The sequence below is a fragment of the Sphaeramia orbicularis genome, chromosome 19 (genome assembly GCF_902148855.1).
Source record: "Sphaeramia orbicularis chromosome 19, fSphaOr1.1, whole genome shotgun sequence".
NCBI lineage: Eukaryota > Metazoa > Chordata > Actinopteri > Kurtiformes > Apogonidae > Sphaeramia > Sphaeramia orbicularis.
The window spans coordinates 33,152,903-33,174,498 of record NC_043975.1 but is presented as its reverse complement, the minus strand read 5'-3'; the positions used below and the strand labels follow the sequence as shown (position 1 = coordinate 33,174,498).

General features: G+C 37.7%; 2 protein-coding genes across 5 annotated transcripts; one reads left to right on the top strand and one right to left on the bottom strand.

Moving 5' to 3' along the window:
* The first annotated feature begins 1,983 nt into the window (after positions 1-1,983).
* Positions 1,984-9,474, top strand: LOC115410545 (prostasin). The gene is made up of 6 exons (XM_030122224.1): positions 1,984-2,260; positions 2,415-2,530; positions 2,702-2,781; positions 3,892-4,163; positions 4,797-4,957; positions 8,907-9,474. The coding sequence occupies exons 1-6, from the start codon at positions 2,215-2,217 to the stop codon at positions 9,159-9,161; spliced, it is 930 nt and encodes a 309-aa protein (XP_029978084.1). The 5' UTR covers positions 1,984-2,214; the 3' UTR covers positions 9,162-9,474.
* A 1,065-nt stretch (positions 9,475-10,539) lies between these two features.
* On the bottom strand, positions 10,540-20,137 carry mapk7 (mitogen-activated protein kinase 7). Of its 4 annotated transcripts, none has more exons than XM_030122219.1 (7): positions 20,040-20,137; positions 18,182-18,462; positions 17,930-18,095; positions 15,120-16,678; positions 13,926-15,028; positions 13,238-13,368; positions 10,540-10,883 (listed from the first exon to the last, which is right to left on the bottom strand). In XM_030122219.1, the coding sequence occupies exons 2-7, from the start codon at positions 18,456-18,458 to the stop codon at positions 10,736-10,738; spliced, it is 3,384 nt and encodes a 1,127-aa protein (XP_029978079.1). In that variant the 5' UTR covers positions 18,459-18,462; positions 20,040-20,137; the 3' UTR covers positions 10,540-10,735. The 4 variants fall into 4 exon arrangements, with proteins under 4 accessions (XP_029978079.1, XP_029978077.1, XP_029978078.1 ...); XM_030122217.1 differs by lacking the exon at positions 20,040-20,137 and adding an exon at positions 19,926-20,033; XM_030122218.1 differs by lacking the exon at positions 20,040-20,137 and adding an exon at positions 19,926-20,033 and having other exon boundaries at positions 15,123-16,678.
* Between the last annotated feature and the right edge of the window lie 1,459 nt (positions 20,138-21,596).

Below are 21,596 nucleotides of genomic sequence, written 5' to 3'. Positions count from 1 at the left end.
TGTTTTCTTGTGATTATGATAGCATTGTTTACACTGGTGTGTTCTAGTTGAATGTTTGAGTTAGGCCTGCACTGCTGTCACCTCATGACTGTGATTCTATATTCATATATATGATTTAATATATATTGTATAGTCATTATCATCTCCACACTGCTATGTCATTCACTGTTACCACTACACTGCCATTATACCATTCATATTGTAGTCTTATTGCATTATTGTTATACAATTAATATCATTAAAACTTGCCATGTGTGCTTTTTAAATTTTTTTCACAGATGTTTTAGATTTTTATATTTATTATTGATGTAGAAGTAGAGCATGTGTGCTGTATTAATTTTTCTGCTGCTAAACTGTTTCTCAGTGTTTTTTTTTTACCTGACAATGATGATAAATCTTCTATTCTACTATTCTTTTAACATCATTGTAAACCTTTGTCTCATATAAACACAAATATTGGAAAAATATAGGAAAGCAGGCAGTAAAAATGACATTTAATAATTCATATTACTGACTTTATTTTGTACGCTATGCATGCTTTTTTTTTTTTTAATTTTTCTATAGATCTTTTATATTTTTCTATTTATTGTAGATGTAGAGGCAGAGTGTGTTCCAAATAGCGAGCTGCTTAACTGTATCTCAATTTGCTGGAAACCTCACGTAAAACATGTACAAAACAAACTATGCAGAAGCATCTCAGTCCTTGCCAGAGCAAAGGCGATCTTAGATCGAAAATCACTTCAGATTTTGTATAATTCATTGATCTTACCCTATTTAAGTTACTGTTTGGAGGCGTGGGGAAATACATATACAAGTTCATTACAAAGACTTTTTATATTGCAAAAAAGAGCAACAAGAATCGTTCACAATGTTGGTTTTCGTGAACACAATCTAAAACTTTAAAACTCATTGACCTTGTGGAATTCAAAACTATTCAAATAATGTATAAAGCAAGGAATAACTTACTGCCAGGCAATATTAAAGAAATGTTTTGTGAAAGAGAGGGAGGCTATGATTTAAGTGGAAAGTTAAATTTAAAGATTCATAAAGTACGCACTACGTTAGAAAGTTTCTGTATCACCATCTGTGGAGTAAAATTGTGGAACAAATTGTGTTTGGAGATAAAACAAATATCAAACATAATTCAGTTTAAAAAAAAGATATAAAAAAATGATTCTTGAGAGGTTCAGTATTTAATAATGACTGTGAGGGCTATTTGTTTATGGATGATGTAGTATTGATAAATCTGCTGTAATTATTGAAGAAAATGGTTGAATTGTTGAGTCTGTTTGTATGACTGTACTGCCATGATCATATTGTTGCGTGTAATTCAATTACTGCATTATGCATTTGTTGTGGTTCGATGCCAAAATTAGGAAAATAGTATTGTTTGATTCTTGTATCAAGTTAGTGATAAAGGTGTAAAAGCACTGAGGGGTAGGATTAAATAAGTTTATACTTCTTCCTACTCCTTTTCGACCATGCAAAATTGAGACTTGTATGTGCTTGAAGATAGATTCTGTCCATTTACATGTTTTATTTTGTTTATTTTGTTTTGTTTTATTTTGTTTCTTTGCATGTTCGAAATCAATCAATCAATCAATCAATCAAAATCTAATCAAATGATTTATACTGGACAATGACAATAAAACTTATGTTCTTTTTCTGTTCTTTTACACTTATTGTAAACTCCATCTCAGATAAACGCAAATCTATAGGCAAATTGGCTGTAAAAGCGACATTTTGTTCATCCTAAGATATTTGCATTAACAATTCAGACCTGAAAACGGCAGTAAACACCACCCTTTACCGATAAACGACCCGAAAAAACAAACCTGAAGCTTTTCAATGGTTCTACTTGTAAAAATCCGCTAATTTCGTTGGCTCTAGCAATGAGGTAGGCGGGACAAGATTTCTGATTGGCTATAGGTAAGCGCGTATAGTCAGGTGTTTATCGTCGTCTTCATTAGGAATGTACCTGGAGCTGACGGTTACACCCGTAAAGGAGCTAATAATGATGAAAACATATGGACCAGCGACTTTTTAAACTAAGAGGATTTTATTTGTATGTACTAATCAGGATATATCAGGAAAAACAGAACTTTAGTGTGAAAACGATTTATCAGCTTTTTCAAGACAAAGCCGTTATTTTCTGAAGTGCTAGCTTAGCGTTATTTCAAAGTGAGTCTGTTTAAAAAAAAAAAAAAAATCAAAATGTCTCGCGACTTCCAGTTTTCTGCCATTTTCTGGTGCGCAACAGGTGAGTAGCCCACCTCCGCTTTTGTCCTCGCCAAGTCTGTTCTGTCTTTGCCTTCGTACCGACTGAACACTCGGTCAGTTCTACCTGAGACTCAGTGTAATGTGTTCCTGCTTTGGGGTAGTGACTTGGAGCTGTACATTTCGTTCAAATCCAGGTATTTTGGTGGTGGTCTGCGCCGAGGAATGTGGCCGACCCATGATAGTGGAGAACAGGATTGTGGGAGGGATCGACGCCACAGACGGAGCTTGGCCGTGGCAGGTCGACATACAGGTGGGTCCCTCTGCTACAGGTGCAGCGCCTCCATCCGTGGCTTAAATGTTGTTGCTTGTGGGTGGTTTGTCGGGGTTTAGTCTGTGTTTTGTTGGTGTATCTGATCTGCTGAGAGAAGGATTTGCCTGTGATGCTGAGGTGACTCACTCGTTGTCTCCCCTTGGCCTACAGACTAATAATGATGGTCATATCTGTGGAGGCTCCCTCATCACAAACAAATGGGTCCTATCAGCTGCTCACTGCTTCCCCAAGTAAGAAAACTATCCCCTGACCAGACACAGCACCTGGAACACCAGCCAAACACCAGCTCAGGGACTCACTGCCTCTTTGTAAACCCACTAAATGTACATCAACAAAATAAATAAACCAGGATTGATCCCATAAGGCAATCAGCATGAAACATTAGGTAGCATGGGGCATTTTGCACTTCTGTAATGTTGTAACAAAATGACTGGCCAATGTTTTGCAAAAATATCAACTGATGGACTAACTGAACAACAAAATGTAGGTCTGAACAATCAAAGCAATGTGTTATCAAAACTGCAGAAGACCAGCAACATCCAAATCACAGAAGATGCAAATTTTATTACAAGCAAAGCATGTCACACTTCACGATTTATAATTGTACGCTTGTACATCATATTCTCCAAATGAAACAGATTATTTTTGTCTCCAACATCATCATCTAGCTTATATGATTTTTTTTTTTTTCTATAAAAAAGAATGTCAGTAATTATTCATATCAATTAGCAATATGTCAAAATAATTGTAGCATGATTTTTTTTTTCTGCACACCTCAGGTGTAGTGAGTATAATCCTTCTATCCTACCGCATGTCAGAGAGCAATATTTTACTTTTTGCTTTACAGTTGCTGTTAATGTAAAATATTGAGTTTAACAATGCACTGAATGTGGATTGTAAGAGGCTGTTATAATAATGTTTGTTTAGACCATGGAAAACCTGATTTATTGGCTAAATCTGCACCATTCAGTGCAATAATAAAACATTCAGAGGTACTTTATTTTTAAAATTAATCTGTAAAATCTCCTTTTGCGCTGTGGTAGTTTCAGAAGAATGACACATTAAGATGAGATCATCTCCCACAGTTTGATACCCTCATTCGACAAAAGTTAGTCAGCCTTAATCTTTAGGTAGGGCTGAACAATAATATCAAATTCATTCAGTGTATAACAACCCTCAGAGACATTTCATCCCTAGGAATCCACCCACTTCTAGGATATTTGGCTTAAAGCATTCCAGACATTTTTACTGTGACAATATAAATGTTTCACATGTCAAATCTCTTCCTTGGTTTCCAGTCTAGCTGGTTTCAGGTGTGTTGTCCCTCTGTGTTCTTTCAGTCCGTACGATGTGAGCCCTTATATTGTCTACGCTGGCCGCTACCAGCTGAACAACTTCAACATGCACCAATCTGTACATCGTGTGAGCCGTATTGTGATCCCTGCTGGTTACGAGGAGCCTCACAATGGGAAGGATTTGGCGCTGGTGCAGCTGTCCAGCCCAGTAACCTGGTCAGATTATATACGTCCTGTGTGCTTGCCTGCCTCTGGCACCCTCTTCCCAGGTGGCATGAGGTGCTATGTCACTGGCTGGGGAAACGTCCGAGATGAGGGTAAGGGTCTATTCAGTCCTATATGACTGCATCTGTGCAGAATACTTCTGTTAAACAGATGGATGTTCCATAATAACTTTACTTTTCTAATGAATAATGTATGTTTTTTCTTTTTCCCTCCACCTGCTGTTGTGTGTAAAGGTCAAGGTGTCAGAAGGTATATGTGAAGTAGTTAATATTTTAAATAATTTAGCCTCTCATTGGTGCACATACCATTTACAGTTTTTCTTCAGTATCATTGTCAGCAGAGCATGCAACAGATGGGTTCCAGAAACCCAGCTCTTAATGGACATTAAAATTCTTTCAGCAAAATGGTGTTGTGATACGATCTCACCCAATTGTTAAATTTTGTCAAATGAAGGATTACTATTTAAAAACAAAGAAGTACAATACTTTATTCAATGTAAGAGTAATTAAAAACCAAAATGGGTGCCTACACAAACAAAAGACAAATGTCTATGGTCAAATGTATGTAGTATTCAGTCAAGATCTACAGTATGTAAAACACAAACACCTTGAAGTGCATGGGTTTTGCACTATAAATTTGTTAGTAGATAACTTTAAAAAACAGCCCTCACCTCTGCATTCCTGCTGTTCTTTAGTTTTTATTTGTCCCTTTCCTCCTCCTCTCAGTTCCTCTGTCAGGAGTGGGGACTCTGCAGGAAGTGCAGGTGCCAATCATCTCCCAGAGTTCATGTCAGGAGATGTACAATCTAAACCCGACGGAGCAGGTAGACATCCTGTATGACATGATCTGTGCTGGATATCAGGAGGGCGGCAAGGACTCATGCCAGGTACTTTTCAACCAGCTGTTGGTTTGGCACTTCGAAAATCTTTATTTATTCTTTCAATTGCTTCCGTTTTGACTGCCAAGTTTTATACTAAATAGGCCTATTAGTGACTCTGTGTAACAATACATGAATAAACACGCTCTAATTAGAAATGAGCTGACAGGTCAAAATCTTATATTACAAGCCCATTAACACAAACACTCTAGTGTAACCAAATAAACTAAACATTACTCGGTAAGTTCACATTCTCTGGGTATAGTCTCCTTTTATTTTCTCAAAACGTTGAATTACTTTTGAAATGGTTTCTTTTTGTGATGATTTTATCTTGACACATTTAAATGTCTGCAAATTTTTAGGGCAGTAATGTTTTTTATTTCTGCTAATTTGTTGAAACTTTTTTAAAGGGTAGGCCAATTGGTGTTTGTGATGGTGTTTTTTATTTTTACTGGAGAACACTTGCATATCTAGACTAACTTAGCATTTAACATTTAATATATTGACAGTTAGTTTAACCAGTGGCAGTGATTGACAGAAGAATGAAAACATGGGCCATAAATCATGATTATGATGTTCCAGGGGGCTTCGATATCTCAGACACTAATCACCCAATTCTTTAAAAATTTGACACATTTGTTCTTTACATGTGTCTTTCTTTCAATTTTTACAAATGTTTGAAAAGATTAAAAGTAAAAACTCAAAATGAATCCTAGGGCAGGCAGGGTATCAGTGAGCAGGAGGGGCAAAGTGTTGTATGACAGGCGGGGGTATTAGTAAACCCTGCTTACTTTATCACTTGGTTGTAGTAAATTTAATGTGTTTGGTTTTTGGTTTGCTGGTTGAACAAAACAAAAAACAGTGTACTATAAGAACTGGCAACAGAGTAATTATGTTTAAAGAATATACAAGATTCTAGACGTACTACAGTAGATGTTCTTTGTCCATACTTTGCAAATTAGACATGAATTCAATCTATACAATCACACAGTTAAGTGTTTCAATAGAGGGAAATACACAACTTAAACATTACCTGCATAATGTGTACAGTTTATCCTAAAAAAGGTGAATGAATAAAGAACTAATGTGAGCAAAGGAGCATGTGAATACAGACAAACCTGTGGATTGTAGATTTAGGGCTGGCATGGTCTGAGTGTCCTTGGGAGCACAAAGACCACCTTATGTTTGCTGGGCCGTTTATACAATCCCATAACAGCAGCACAGGATCCAAACTCCCATCCTCCTCATTTTCTTTGGCACAAGAAAATGTAACACATTTCGTAGATGAGAGCTTACTGTTATTGTAAGAAGGTATGAGAGGAAACACCAGCAGCTGTGTAGAGCAGGTTTTGTTCTACTTTAGAGCATGGAGTCGAATACTAAAAACTACTCGTATCATATACTGTAAATGTGTGAATGTGTCCGAAGCAATAGAGTGATGACAGGATGAGAGGATTAACCCACTGGATGAAAACAAGTTAGTTTTTAATCATCTAAGCAACAGAAATATACCATTTTCTGTCTTTCTGTGTGTTTTATATTGTCCTTACACACCTGTTTTTCATGCAATAAATGGGTGATGTAGGTAGTTTTGGGTTTTTTTTGTTATTAACCTACTTCCATTACTATGATGTTATTTCCTGCATGATGTGCTGTAAAGAGACCACCTTATATTAAAAAGAGTTTGTTTTTTTTTCACTTTGGACATATTTATCATACCCCCACCTGCCCAGAGGGCGATGGCATATAGATCTGCCAGTAATTCCATCTGAGATTTTTGTGTAACCCATTTCTTGAATACTATTCACCTGATTCTTTTCAAATTTCACACACATGCTCTTTATCCAGGGTTTCCACAGGTCATTAAAAAGCATTAAAAGTCATATAGATTTTGCAAAATTAAAGCCTTAAATGGCATTAAAAAGCATTAAATTTAATGTCCAGAGGCATTAAAAAATTAAATACACTTGATGGGAAAAAAACACATTTTTATTCATGATTTATTTTGATTATATAAACATTTAATAATTTTGATCAGAAGTATAGTGTGATGATTGACAGGCGGAACCATTTAATTGGCTGTTGTTTATGGCTGATACACGAAGTCACAGCACCGGACACTTGGAATGCAATGTGCTGTGAGCGTGCTCATGCTGTGGTGAAAGAGTGGAGGGAATATTAGCAAGTGTCGGAAAAATGGGAAAATGCAAGTTTCAGCAGTAGTGATTGGAGGAGGAACTATTCAGAATCTGGTTAAAGCCTGTTGACGGTAAACCATTGTGTATGTATAGATATAAACTGTATCTGCATTTGGACATGGGCATTAAATTTGTTTAAAGTGGCATTAAAAAGTATTCAATTAGATTTGCTGAAACCTGCAGAAACCCTGTTACCACTTGGAGAGGGGCAGTGCACAGTACATCTCAAAAAGATAAAAAGTTAAGACTTGGACAGAATAATGTTTGTCTTGGTTTGTCTGACCGAAAAAGCCCAGTTATTTAGTTTGATCTATTTTACAGTTATTTTTAATTTCAAAATCCAAATGAATCCCTGGGTATCCAGGGTATTGGTGAGCAGGAGGGCCATAGTGTGGGGCTCCTCTTACTTTTACACTTGTTTGTTTTTTAATAAGTTTGTGGAACGATAAGAGCGGAATATCAGCCCAGGACGAGGTAGTGGTTTGTAAGTTTATTTATGTGCTGCAACCCACACATACGGAACAGAGAGATGCATATTGTTTTATACTCCAATATGTACTGTGCTTTGTTTTGAATTTTATACAAACCCCACTTCTTGAAAAGTTGGGACAATTTTTTTAGTTTTATGAAAACTGTGATCTGTGATTTATTAATTTGTTTTGTTTTGCTGAATAAATTATAAAGAAAAGATATCTACTGTTGTTACTGACCAACTAAATTGTATTTTGTAAATATAAACAAATCCGTGTGCCTGCAAAAAACTTTAAAAGTGCGACAGACACTGAAAATTGTATAGTGTGTACAAGTAACGCTTTCCTGTAAGAATCAGTGGAATTGATTGACAGATTAATTGGTAACATCCAGCTTCTGGAAATGGGGATTGTATTTTTGGGTATGTATGTATGTATGTATGTATGTATGTATGTATGTATTTATGTATTTATGTATATATTTATGTATATATTTATTTATATATTTATTTATATATATATATATATATATACCATCGTCTGTCAAAAACATAGGGTCAGGATTTAACATGGGCTGCAGAGCTGTTTATTGGGCTGCTCTTTGAATAATACAGGACTATGATCTGATATATGAATTAAAGTAATAGTGTTTTCAGGTGTTAAATGTTGACCCATGTGAAATGCAGAGGAAACATAAGAGACATAGCAAGACAATGATGCAGCAATACATAACATACAAAATGAGGAAAACAATGCAACAATATATTAAAGATGTAACGTGATGACAGTGACGAAAAAGGTAAAAAGATGCAAAAAGATGAAAATGATGTAAAAGTAAAAGATGCAACAACATATAAAAAAACATGTTTTAACAAGAAAAAAGTAGAAAATGGACTGCCAGACACACTGTTTTGGTAAAGTCCAGGAGATGCAGAAAATATCTATTTTTGGGTCTTAAGCTGAAAGGGTGGGAGCCACTGATAAATAGGCTGTTGGAGGTTTACAAGAAAGCTAGTGTTGAGTTACTTGATCCTGCATACCTCTGTGAGGGATCATCCCACCCTTTATTTGCATGTTAAATGGGTACAGAAGAAGGGAACATCATTCAGGACTCTGCCTGGTTCAGGTTCCTGCAGAACTAGAGAAAAGGATTGCTTCTTATGAATATGTGGCTTTTCTTGTCTGTCTTTGGTGACATTCTTTTTACTTCTGTCTTATATGAGATCTGCTTAGAAATGTGCTTTTCCTACACAATAATTTACTGAGTCTGCGTTGTGTTTACCTCCCCAGGGTGACTCAGGAGGGCCCCTCGTCTGCCAGATGGTTAATGGGACCTGGGTACAGGCAGGGGTGGTCAGTTTTGGACTGGGCTGTGCTCATAGAAACCAACCAGGTGTTTATGCCAAAGTGTCCGCCTACTCAGATTTCATCCGCAACACGATACCAGAGATCCGGCTTTACGGGTCGGCTAATCGGAACTGGTGTGGGAGCACTGCCATGTTGGTTGGGTGTCTGTCCACTCTACTGACTCTGCTTCAAAGATAAGTCCCTTTGAACACCAGATTTCGTTTTGGTAGACCTTAAATCAGCACCAATGAAGGAGGAAGTGAATTCCAAGTCCAGCCTGGACCAAAAAAAGTCAAACTAGTCACTTATTTCTTTTATCTTGAGCTGCACATGAAGCCATATTGAACATGAATTGTAATAAAATCTTAGACATGTAAGTTTTTATCAACTTTGATTAAGGTAGTTTTGATAGGTTTGTATTTTACACCAGAATTATGAACTACATAAATTATGAGCTGAATAAATTATGTTTTCTGTATTTGAAATAAATGAATTTGATTGTTAAAGCAGGCTCAGTTGTCCATTCATCCTGTTTATGTAGTTATTCTGTGGCCTTGAACCTCAGGATGTGATACTGGATCTGACTTTTAACATTATGATTATCAGTGTCTGTACTTTCACCCTTTATTTGATAAAATATGAATAAATATTCAAATGTCCTTAATTGGCTTTGATAAAACTGCCTCCCTGTCTGTCATCACAACTCAGAAGTCTTGATTTTGTTCTGCTCACACATCCTGAGCAAAGCTCGTAAGGCTTCTTATTCTATTGGTTTGAAATATTATGATAAACATGTTCATAGCTATAGTCATCAAAATGTCAAATCAATATGTGATTTTTAACTTTAAAACATGACCCTTCTTCCTGACTAAAGTTTAAGAAACCACACAGTTACCTCTTATTTAAAATGATTATTTACGGTCAGAGCATGAATAAATCTGGAGGTAGAATAATTAAAGCAAGGTTGAATAAAATCAAATGACAATAAACTGAATATTTTTTAAAGTGTTTTAGTCAGTATGAACAAAATTAACTCAAGGATAAAAATAAAATGTTCATTGCAATATTTATTTCATTATATAAAATTAGGGCATTCACCATTATCTGTTTGTAGCCCAAGTTCCTGCAATGAAACACCTGAATTGAATGCGTCTAAAATACTCTATAGTGAATCAAGACTGAAATGGAAAAAAAGGGCAAAAAAAAAGGTGACTAATTTATAATATCCTAGTTTGGTGTGAAAACTTACAACACTGTTGAAATATAAATAAATTACACTGATTTGACTCAACTTACTAGTCTTTAAACTAAGGTTTGTATTGGAGTAATTCTGAATGTTGATGAAGACTTTAATTTTTGCTGCAAAGATATATTGATTTTTATAGAAGTTATGTCTCCTTGATTATTAACAAATAGTATCACTATCAGCTGCTGAAAAACACATCAGTCTGTCCATACTCGTACATGACGATGCCATTTGTTCTATAACAACCCAACTGGTCTTAGCTGAAATGTTTCTTATTTATGTGTCATCTACGTTTTACCACATTTATTAACATACCAACCACAAGCAGACTGGTGATGACAGTTTCTTTATTAACAAAGTGTGACATGTTGTCATGGTTAAAAAAAAAAAAAGAGTGCTTGGTATTTCCTGTTAAAAAGCTAACTTTTAAATTAATTGTGCAAGTCTTTGCTCAAGGCTTTCATGCTAGAAAATCTAATATTTACACAAGTCCAAGTGTTGCTCTTAAAATCCATGGAAACGAGGGTCAGGCATCAGGGGTAATGGTGTCAGAGAGGATCATGGGAGAGCCTAGTTGCAACTCCTGCTGCAGTGATTCCAGATCCGCTGGAGTCATGCGGTGAACCTCGCTCCAATCTGATAAGAGGGAGGCCGACAGCGGGGCGGAGTCGAAACTGATGGAGAAGAGTCAACACAAAACCTTCTAAGTGCCCCTTTTTCAAACAGGTTAGAAATATAATGCAGGCTAAAGCTCATTTAAAAAAATCTTGGAATCATTTAGAGTGTAGCTTAGTAAAATGGAACCGACTGTTCACTAACATAATCATGAACTGAATCCAGACTTTCAAGGACAGACAATGTGGGCCTCTGTGTTCTTTCACATTTTTAAACTGAAGTTTGCTGTTGTAATATAAATACACAAAATCAACTTGATGAGGCTTTGTTTCCTCCTTCAAACAATAGTTATTCATGTACAGTTATGGATATGTGGATCACATGTCAAATGATTGACTATAAATAAAATGTACCCATTTGTATTGTGGGAATATCAAATCTTTATTCTTTGGGTGTATGTTACAAAAAAAGGAGGTATATCACTTTAAGGTATGTTTTTAAATGACATACAGAATGAAACTACCATTTATATGAAGAGGGTTTGATGCAGCGTTATATTACCTATTTCTTCTGCAAAGCTGTGCCAGTTCTCCTATCATACCATACTTGTCATAATAACTTTGATCTAATGTGTTCTATGCACTTCTACAAAACATTTGTGTAAAACCAGGATTTGTGCACAGGCTCATGTCATTGGAAACCTGAATTCATTCAACATCAAGCTCCAATTGGTTTTTTCCCCTCAGTAATGCAAACACATCCCTGCTGGCAGACTTAATCAATGCTGTAAATATACTATTCTTAATATGCTTCTTTCATATTTGCTACTGTTCTCATATCCTTATATTGACACATTTTTCATTTACAAAACCTTGTCTTTAATTTTGATCAGTATGTTTTTACACAAGTGACTGATATCTCACATGTGGCCTTGAGTTAGAACTGAACATGTAGATAATTTCATAGTAAATACTGAGATATGGATTGTGGATGGAGTTTTGACAGGAAGTGGATCGATGCAATAACTCAGTATCAATGATATCAAGTTGGAATTTGAATTTTTTACAGATCTGATTGGAATATGACCAAAACATGGGCTATTTCTGTAATATAATAAATACACATAACTGGGTGATAATAAATGGCATCTGGATACATTTCCCAAAGCTTTTCATTTGGCCGGTAAGATTGGCCATTGGTCCTATTTTTTTTTAAATGGAATTATGCATTTTAAAACATTACCCTGTGGTTTACATAAACTGTAAATGCTATGCTTAGGTCTGAATTCTTCATTAATTCAACTCCACAGGTCCATTTTCAACCTTATTTCTGAGTAATGACACCAGAAAAGTCGTTTTGAGCACTGCGCTGGCCCTTTAAATGCAAATGAGCCACTTCACATCCCATACCCTCCAGGTCGTTGGCTGTGTGCTGCTCTGTCCCGTTCAACCAACAACTGAACATTTTAGGTAATCGGCTCAAAGTCTGGACATATTTTCAGTTTTACTACAACTGCTGCTGCTGACAATTATGGCATACTCAGAGAAATGTTTGTTGGAAGTCTTGACCTTATATGTGCAAATGTTGTGACGAAACAAGTTGTAGACCCCGCAAACTAAGAAGGAATTAAAACGGGCTGTAGAAATCCACTCAATTTTTGCCAAAATGAATATAAAAATAACTTTGCAGCACCTGGAGGGTTCAAATTCAAAGTTCTGAACTGTTAGGGTCCAAATACACAAATAAACGTATCAAAGACTAATAAAAGTGGGTTTAGCAAAATACGACTCCTTTAACTGATGATGGCTGTTAGACCAACAACTGTTAGATTGTTTTTACCATTTATATCTTTGTTGTACACATACATATAACTACAGCAGTGCAGTTTTATATGTTTATTTATTACTAGAATTGTTATATTTAGTATAGTGGATTGGCACCTGTTACATTGTTTTGCATTTTAATGTAGGGTTGTTTTTTTTTTGCCACTGTTGCATAATGTTTTGGATTACGTCATTTCTAGACAGTTTCTACTTTTTAAGATGCCCTTTAATATGTGAACAGATAAAAATTAATCCTGTTGGCTAACTCTGGCTCATTTACACTTATGTTTCTGTTAATATGCACTGTTCCTGTCAAAACAAATACTAAAATACTCGTCTACTGTGCAATAATTAATAATAAACTATAAAATAATTATTACTGGGACAGTGGTTTTAATTACATACAGTATCACATGTAATAAAATTCTGTGGTTTAACAGCGATTACAGTAAAGTAACTGCAGAAAGCACAGAGCCACATTTGCCTAAAGTTACTGGAAATAATGGTCACAGATGAATAGATAAAGCACGCTCTGTGTCACATGCTGGTTTTGTCATAGAAACCAGGCTGTTGTGTAAAGATAGACTCACCTGTCCCGGTCACAGTGTTGCAGATCTGTAAGAGATTGATTCAGAAGGTCATCCAGGTCAAAGCCCACGCCGTATCCAGCCCCACTGCCTTTAGGGGTGACTGAGAATACGGGGGGTAAAACATCCTCTACCTGCCAAGAGAAAGGAGGAAACACTGACTCAACTGAACTTTGTAAGTTAGACCAGTCAAAGGCAATGAAGAGACTCATTTAAACATGTGTGGGAATAATATTTGGAAATAATATAGGAATAAGGAATAATATAGTAAAGTGCCTATTTTAGTAAAGAAAACAGGACCTGTCAATTCTGTGCTTTGAAGCGACAATGATGTTTAATTCCAAATGTTTAAATGAATAATTAATATACTTGAGTAATTCTGAAAGAAAAATAAAATCACAAATTTCAACCTTTATAATATTGACTAGTTTCTTTACTCCATTGACAGTAAACTCAATAAATAATAAAACAATTAAAATATGTGAGATGTAATTTTAGACTTTGGGACAGAAGACTTTTGATATTTGTCATTTTCACCAAACAAATTGAATAATTGACAGCCACATAAGGCTCACGCACTGACAATAAAAATAATTCTTAGTCGCTACCCGCTGTCTTATGTAATATGAAAAAAAAAAGTGCTAGTTGCAAAACAGAAAGTAAAAAATAAATAAATAAACCTGAGACACACCTGGGACTTGGAGAGCTGCAGTGTCACTGTGTGTATGTCGGGGGCCAGAGACGGACCCGGCTGCCCAGTGTCAGTGAACCCTAAACTGGGATGAGGCTGAGCCGGGACGCCTAAAGTCCCACAGAGAGGGTTTGTGCTCTGAGGTCCTGGTTTCTCTCCTACAGTTGAACATAGCTTCTCCATAGGTCCAGTGTTTGCATTAGAGGGGTTCGGATGAGAGTTAAGGTTATTTTGGCTTCCGATATTCACATCTCCGTTAGTCTCTCTGGGAGGCGAGGCTTTGGTCAAAAAACTCTCTAGTGGAAGCAGCTGTGGTTGAGGTTGAGGTTCAGATTGGTTCTGTGTCTGAGGTTGGAGATGGGGCTGAAGGAAACTGGATGGGGGAGGCTGCACGGTCCTGTTTGGTTGCGGTTGCTGTGATGGCCTCGCATCTAACTGGTGCCCCCCCCAGCTGCCCAAACAGTTGAAACCACTGTGTCCGTCGTTCTCATTGTGAGGTTTGAGTGTGTTGTTTTTAACAAAGCCACCAGTCACAGTCACTATATCCATCCCTCCACTTACACCAACGACTATATCTGCTGGAGGTTTCCTCTGGCTCATGGAGAACACCAGCGGTGGCTGCTGGGTACTAGCAGGCTGAAACAAACCAGGCTGGTTAGGTTTAACATGAGAAATAACTTGCTCATGAGACAGTATTTTCCTTAACTCTGTTTTAACATTCAGTGATCCTTGAGAATTATCTGTCATAGCTACATTACAGTGTGAGTTCACTTTACAGTCCTTCTTCTTTCCTCCATCGTTATTAGAAATGTGAGATTTTTCATTGCGGCTGTCCATCATCTTTGTCCAACGCTGCAACAGGCTCTTATCATTGTCACTCAGCAGAACCCCGCCCAGTGAGTCTCCCTGTTTTCCCTCCCTTCTCTCCTTTTCTTTCATTTTCTTCTCCCTCTCCCTTGCTCGTTCTTGCCTCTTCCTCCTTTTCTCCTCTCTCTCCCGCTGACGTTCCTGGGCGGTGACAGGCCGACGCGACTCTGGAAGAGACGACAGGGAGGACGATGCACCTCCTCCTGCACTGGCGTCGAGTACAGAGGTCACTCCATCTGCAATGAAGACATCGATAAAGGCATCCTAAATGAAAACCACGTCACAAACCAACTATAATATGCAATGTTTTCAGCAGATAGAACTTACCACCCCTAGCTTTATTTCTGAGAGCTGATTTCAATATGGCTGCTCTAAGTGCAGCTTTGGTATCCTCTGATATCGGTCCCTCTTTTCTCGTCGCCTCTCCTGCACCTGGGGGAGGCCTGGCATTTTTGGACAATGACTGTGATAAGGACTGAGACAGAGACTGGGCTTGTGCCGCAGACAGAGACAGTGAAGGCACTGTGGTGGGTAAGGGTGTGAGTGTCTGTGCTGGTGTTGCAGAAATGGAGGTGGGAGCCTGGGTCATGGACTGGCTCTGGGTGGGCTGAGTCAGAGAGGCCTGGCTGCTGGGCAGAGGCTCCTGTGGCTCATTGTCTCTCATAGTTTCTGATGCTGTGTCCTGATTAGACACCGGCGTTGTTAAATCTATAGTCTCTGGCTGACCGCTATCTGAGTTGGCACTGGGCATGTCCACATCAACTGGGCCACTTTCAGTCTTAGTGAGGAGAGGCAGATGGGTCACATGGGCGGGGGCAAGGGAAACAGGCTGTTTATTAAAGGACTGCATTTGATTTGTGAATGTGAGCTTCCCTTCTGCTGGTGTGTGTATCCCACTGTCTTGTTGTTGTTGAGATTTAACTTCTCTAATTTGCTGTTGCTGTATTTGGGTTCCTTGAGGCTGTTGTGCAATAGGAACCAGAGCTGATTTGGTCAGGCTGACAGTGGAGGCCTCACTGCAGTGGACAGTGGTTTGGGGTGCCGCTCCTCCTGCTCCACCGTTTGCCCTCGCCAAGGGTCTGAACTGCAGTCTTTGACGGCAGCCCTGTTTATTGCGATGAAAGTCCTGGATCTCAATCAGAATTGCTTCTTTAATTTGTTCTCTGTTCATTGGAAGCTTATCAAACTCAAAGTCAAAAGCTGGTACGCAAATTGGCTCATCGTCCGGGTCATGGTATTTGACCAGGTAAGGATGCTCCAGCGCTTGTGTCACGCTTATTCGCTCACGAGGGTCAAAGCGCAACATGGCCCCCAGCAGATCCAAAGCCTCTGGCTCGACTTGTGGATAGAGTTTACTCAAGGGCACAGGAGACCGTGATGGAAGACTCTGAACATAGGAGCGCACCCTGTCAGCCCTAATGGCACAGATTAAACCATCAGGAGGGGTACCTAACACAGACAAAATGAGCTGGAGCTGGTGGACGTAGTGCTTTCCAGGAAAAAGCTGCTTACGCCCCAGCATTTCTGCAAAGATGCATCCTACTGACCATAAGTCAATCGCCAAAGTATAGTGATTCAGAGAAAGGAGGAGTTCGGGGGCACGGTACCATCGAGTCGCCACGTATTCAGTCATAAAGGAATGAGACTCCTCAGGGTGGGAGCTGAGACCCCTCGCCATGCCGAAATCACCAATTTTCAGCTCACAGTTCTCATTCACTAACAGGTTGGAGGGTTTGAGGTCGCGGTGGATGACATTGGCAGAGTGCACATACTTAAGGCCACGGAGGAGCTGGTAGAGAAAGTAGCGTGTGTGCTCTGGGGTTAGAGGCTGGCCAGAGTGTATGATCTGGTGCAAGTCGCTCTCCATGAGGTCCAGCACCACATACCTGCAGAGAGGGGAGGCAGAAATGTGAGATGAGCCCTACAGAGATTACCCAACTCCATACATTTGGAGCTGTTTCTGAATCACACAGTAGGGTTTGGTAGGGATGTGACAAAATATCAACATGGTATTATAGGGCAATAATTTGTCTTCTGATATGTTACCAATACACAAACAGAATACCAATGCTTTTATAAGCACGCACACACACAGGCTTTGAACAAACACCTACCAATTAAACTGGCCTAATGGCACACATGTTACAGTCAGTCTGTTTTAAGAGGCACTAAGCTTGAACTCAATGTACTTTTTTACACATTGTTTCATCTTGGTTCTAAATTCTGTAAAAGTAACACCTCAGTGCACTGAATACATAGTTAATTCCTCCTTTTTTCTTCTTCAGTTCAAGAGATCATTGTGTATAACAGAGGATTCTTTTATAATGGATCAAGATTTACACTGTCACTGTAGTACTGCATCTTTAGTTATTCTGATTCCCATCCATATGTTTTAGGGCAGTGTTTTTCAACATTGGGGTCACCTGGATTTCAAATGGGGTTGCCTGAAATTTCAAGTAATTTATAAAAAAATAAATAAATAAATAAATTACAAATAAAAAATATATTTTAATGATTGAATGTATATTTCATTATAATTAAAACACCACACACTTTTCCTAATAAAAAATCAAGTTCAAATAAAATGCAGGATATAATATCTGAGAGGGCATATCTTGATTGACTCAATCATGTGACTGCATGCATTACTACGCTTCAACCTGCCCGGACACAGTGGCAGTCAGAAAACCGGACCAAACAGAGAATAGAAAGATTTCTTCACCTGCCTGGACCCGCTAAGGCACCAAAAGGGTGCATTACATACATTACATAGCCTAAATATCGACTAAAATTAACTATTATTTGCACCATAGTATACCAAACTATTACATGATCAAAAACCAATAAATTTTAGCAAAACTAAAAAAAAAGCTCTGTTTTGAATGTCTGGGGTCGCCAGAAATTTGTGATGTTAAAATGGGGTCATGAGCCAAAAAATGTTGGGAACCACTGATTTAAAGTAATGATCAACAGCACTTAATACTCATGACACATCCAAATCATCCAACTGTCAGGCTTTTTTAGGAATAATTATTCATTATGATAGTAAGATTATCCAAATTCTAGCTTGCAGATGATGAGGAGAAACCCCGTGCATGTTTTCTTTGCTACTAGATGAATGTTTTAAAGGTACATACACAGATTTGAAGGCAGAGTGAGGAAGGTTTGGCTGCAGAATGTCCTTGATGGCGATAATGTTGTCATGTTTGAAGTGCTTTAGAATCTTCAGCTCTCGCAGTGTGCGTTTGGCATTTGTCACCACTTCAAATGCGTTGGAGATCTTTTTTATTGCCACCTGCTGACCTGTGAAAGGTGAAAATAAAAGTGAAGTGTGACTAAGTGGGCTTCCATATACAGAGGGAATTTTGTGTTCACCAAATGGTTCTTACCATTGTCCCGCCTCCTGGCTGAGGAAACTACTCCATAAGCACCTGTGCCAATAGTTTCTATAACATCATACTCTTCTCCTACATCAAACTTTACATCCAGAGAGAGGGCTTTGAGCAGAGCTAAGTTTTTTGCTGTTGTGCTGGTGTCTGTGCTGGTGCCTGTTGTCTCAACTCCACACTGGTTCTGGTTTTCTCTGCTTTTGTCAGTGGCCATTCTTTCTGGGGACATGGCCACAGCTTGAGCGTTTTTATCTTCTGCCCCCTCCTTAGTTGACATTTTACTGTAAAGAACAGAAAATGGCAAAGTGAGAGGAACAGTAGAGTATTCATGCAGGTTCTTAACTGCAGTCGATCACCCTAACATGCAGTTTGTCAGCACTGTTAATATATGTCAATCCCCTTAAAACAAGTGATGAATCTGTTCGATATTATTTACTTATCATGTCAAAAATGAGTAGCAAAATGTGCATAGGAAAAAGAAACTGAAACTAACTAACTAAATGTACAAAGGAATTATCAACTAAAAGTAACCACTCCAGTATTTTAGTTAAGTGTCTTTTCTATAGAATTAATTATTAATTGTGGTCAAGAAATTCATTATTATACAGATGTTTCTAAAGGTAAATTATTAGCAGTATCCCAGTAAATAAGAAATCTAATGATGCACATAAATGGTCTTGAACACAATTAGCTTCATCTGAATTTGTACTTACATGTACACAAAACTACATATTGATATTACATTAAAAGTAGTGCAGTATTTTTCTAATAATGCTTCAGGATGAGGAATTGTTTTCTTTAATTTGTAAGACACTGTTTAGGTTTCTGCAGAAAAAGTGTATGTTTTAATGCATTACTTCCCATCTGGCAATGCATTTTTTGTATCTCACCACATAAAGTCCCATTATTTCTCAATTTTCAGTGACTTCACCTTTTTTTCATACAACTTCTGGCAGTTCTATTACAAAAAAGCTTGGAAAATTTTGTTTTCTAACAAGTTCTGGCTTCTCTGACGGAAATAAATTAAGACCTGAAAGAGGATGGAAACAATTCCTTCATGTGTTACTATTTTTGTTGTTTTAATTTTACTCAGGGTTAGAACAGACCATTATTTGGACAGAACTGTGCTGCATTATTTGTTCTAACAGTCAGTTCTAAGTAATAAATGCTTTCATAATGGCAAGAAACAGGAAATTAACAAAGACAGAACGAGCATCACAACCCTTAAAAGTGTATGTCTGATATGGATGTTTTTCGCATTATGACTGTAAAATAACCAAAGTGTATATGTGTAAGCCCACAGAAGTACCCTGTACCCACACTGTTAAGGCCAAGTCCCCCAGGGGCCACTGAAGGGCCCACACCAGGTACTACAGTGGACACTGGGTAAATACACAGGCCGAGTTTCAGGATTTCACATATTCGGATTCCTGTTGTCTTACTAAAGAGAATACAGTGATCTAATTCTTATTAAATCACTGTAAACCTTAGACACAATGACTGTGGGAACGAGGCGTGACCAACTCCACACTCCAAAGGCCTGGCAGCCCTGTGGACCAAACCTGTAGCTCTCGGTCAGTCGACGTCTCAGGATAAAACATTTACCTTCAAGATGACAGAGGGCAAAACTACAAGGGGCTGTATTTCGAGAGCCCTTTGTTTTCCTACCACTTCTTAAATCAGTAACTGCACAATAAAGACGCAGCCTTACCCACTTTTTGACGCAGGGGCGTAGGCTAGTTACCTGAAGCTCAGGCTTTCTAGGAACGAATTACGCACAACCATTTGTTTTTTGGTCTAAACAAACCAAACAGAACAAAACAGAGGCGTGTTCCTCAATAACGTAACAAACTTTCACCTTGTAAGCCAACCACAACATCCGTATGTGTGTTTTTAATCCCGTGGTAGCACAGCAGTGTCTCTTGTTTTTGTCTGCCGCTTCCTTGTACTCTTCCGTGTTGTATTTGAGTGCCATGCGGTATGAGCCAATCAGATGAGGATACGACAGAGGGGTAGCCCAATGAGAGTGAGGGACATGATGAGAGGCGGGGCGTTACCACAGAGACAGCAGGTTTCTTTCTTTCTTTCTTTTTTTTTTTTTTTTTGTGACGCTTTTTCCAGAAATTAACTATTCCAGGAGGAGTTACACTGAGTCAACCTTACCTGCATTTTCCGTTGTTTGAATGTAACTGAACACAATAAATACGTCTAATGGAATATACTTTCACTGTGTGAGCTTTTGTTTTTGTATATTTGGCCAGTTTTATGTGTTTTAAAAGAAGAGGAATTACGAATTGTCTTGAGTCGTAATTACTTTGGCCTTTGGCAATAATTTATGCTACATAATCTACTTCCTACTGTAAATGGTATTCAAACAGTGCTCTTTTCCATATATTTTTCTGTACATACACTACCAGTCAAAAGTTTGGACTCACCTGTTTTTTCTTTATTTTCATGACTATTTACATGATAGATTCTCACTGAAGGCATCAAAACTATGAATGAACACATATGGAATTATGTTGATAAAAAAGTGTGACATAACTCAAAGCATGTTTTATAGTTTAGATTCTTCAAAATAGCCACATTTTGCTTTTATCACTGCTTTGCACACTCGTGGCATTCTCTTGATGAGCTTCATGAGGTAGTCACCTGAAATGTTTTCCAACAGTCTTGAAGACGTTCTCAGTGATGCTGAGCACTTGTTGGCCATCTGTGGTCCATTTCATGCCATTTAAATGAGAAGGTGAGTCCAAACTTTTGACCGGTAGTATATTTATAATTGCTGTTCACTTATTGTCCCTTTATAATTTAAAAAAAAGTTTGTATTTTTTTTTTTTTTTTTTTTTTTTTTTTTTTTACTTTTTGTATTTATTACTTTCATCCTTAGTTTTAATATCAATAACACTGTAACACTTCAAATTTCCCAGTCGTGGGATTAATAGTCTTCTCTTCTCTTCTCTTCTCTTCTCTTCTCTTCTCTTCTCTTCTCTTCTCTTCTCTTCTCTTCTCTTCTCTTCTCTTCTCTTCTCTCCTCTCCTCTTCTCTTCTCTTCTCTTCTCTATTCATTTTCAACCAAAAAATACATTCACAGTATAAACAACAATACCATAAAAACAGTATAATCAAACAACAAAAAAAGTCTATTAATCACACACACACACACACACACACACACACACACTAACAAACATTCACATACTTAAAACAGAAAACAAAATGTGTCTTATCTTATAAAAATAAACACTAAATAAATATTAAGATAATGACAGGTAATAGAGTACGATCCTGTTATTAGTTGCATTATAGTGGTATACATCTGTCATACATCTTGGTATTGTCTTGTCTTATAAAAACATATATTAAATAAATACATTACATAAGTGGCAACTAATAGGTTATAATGTTGATATTA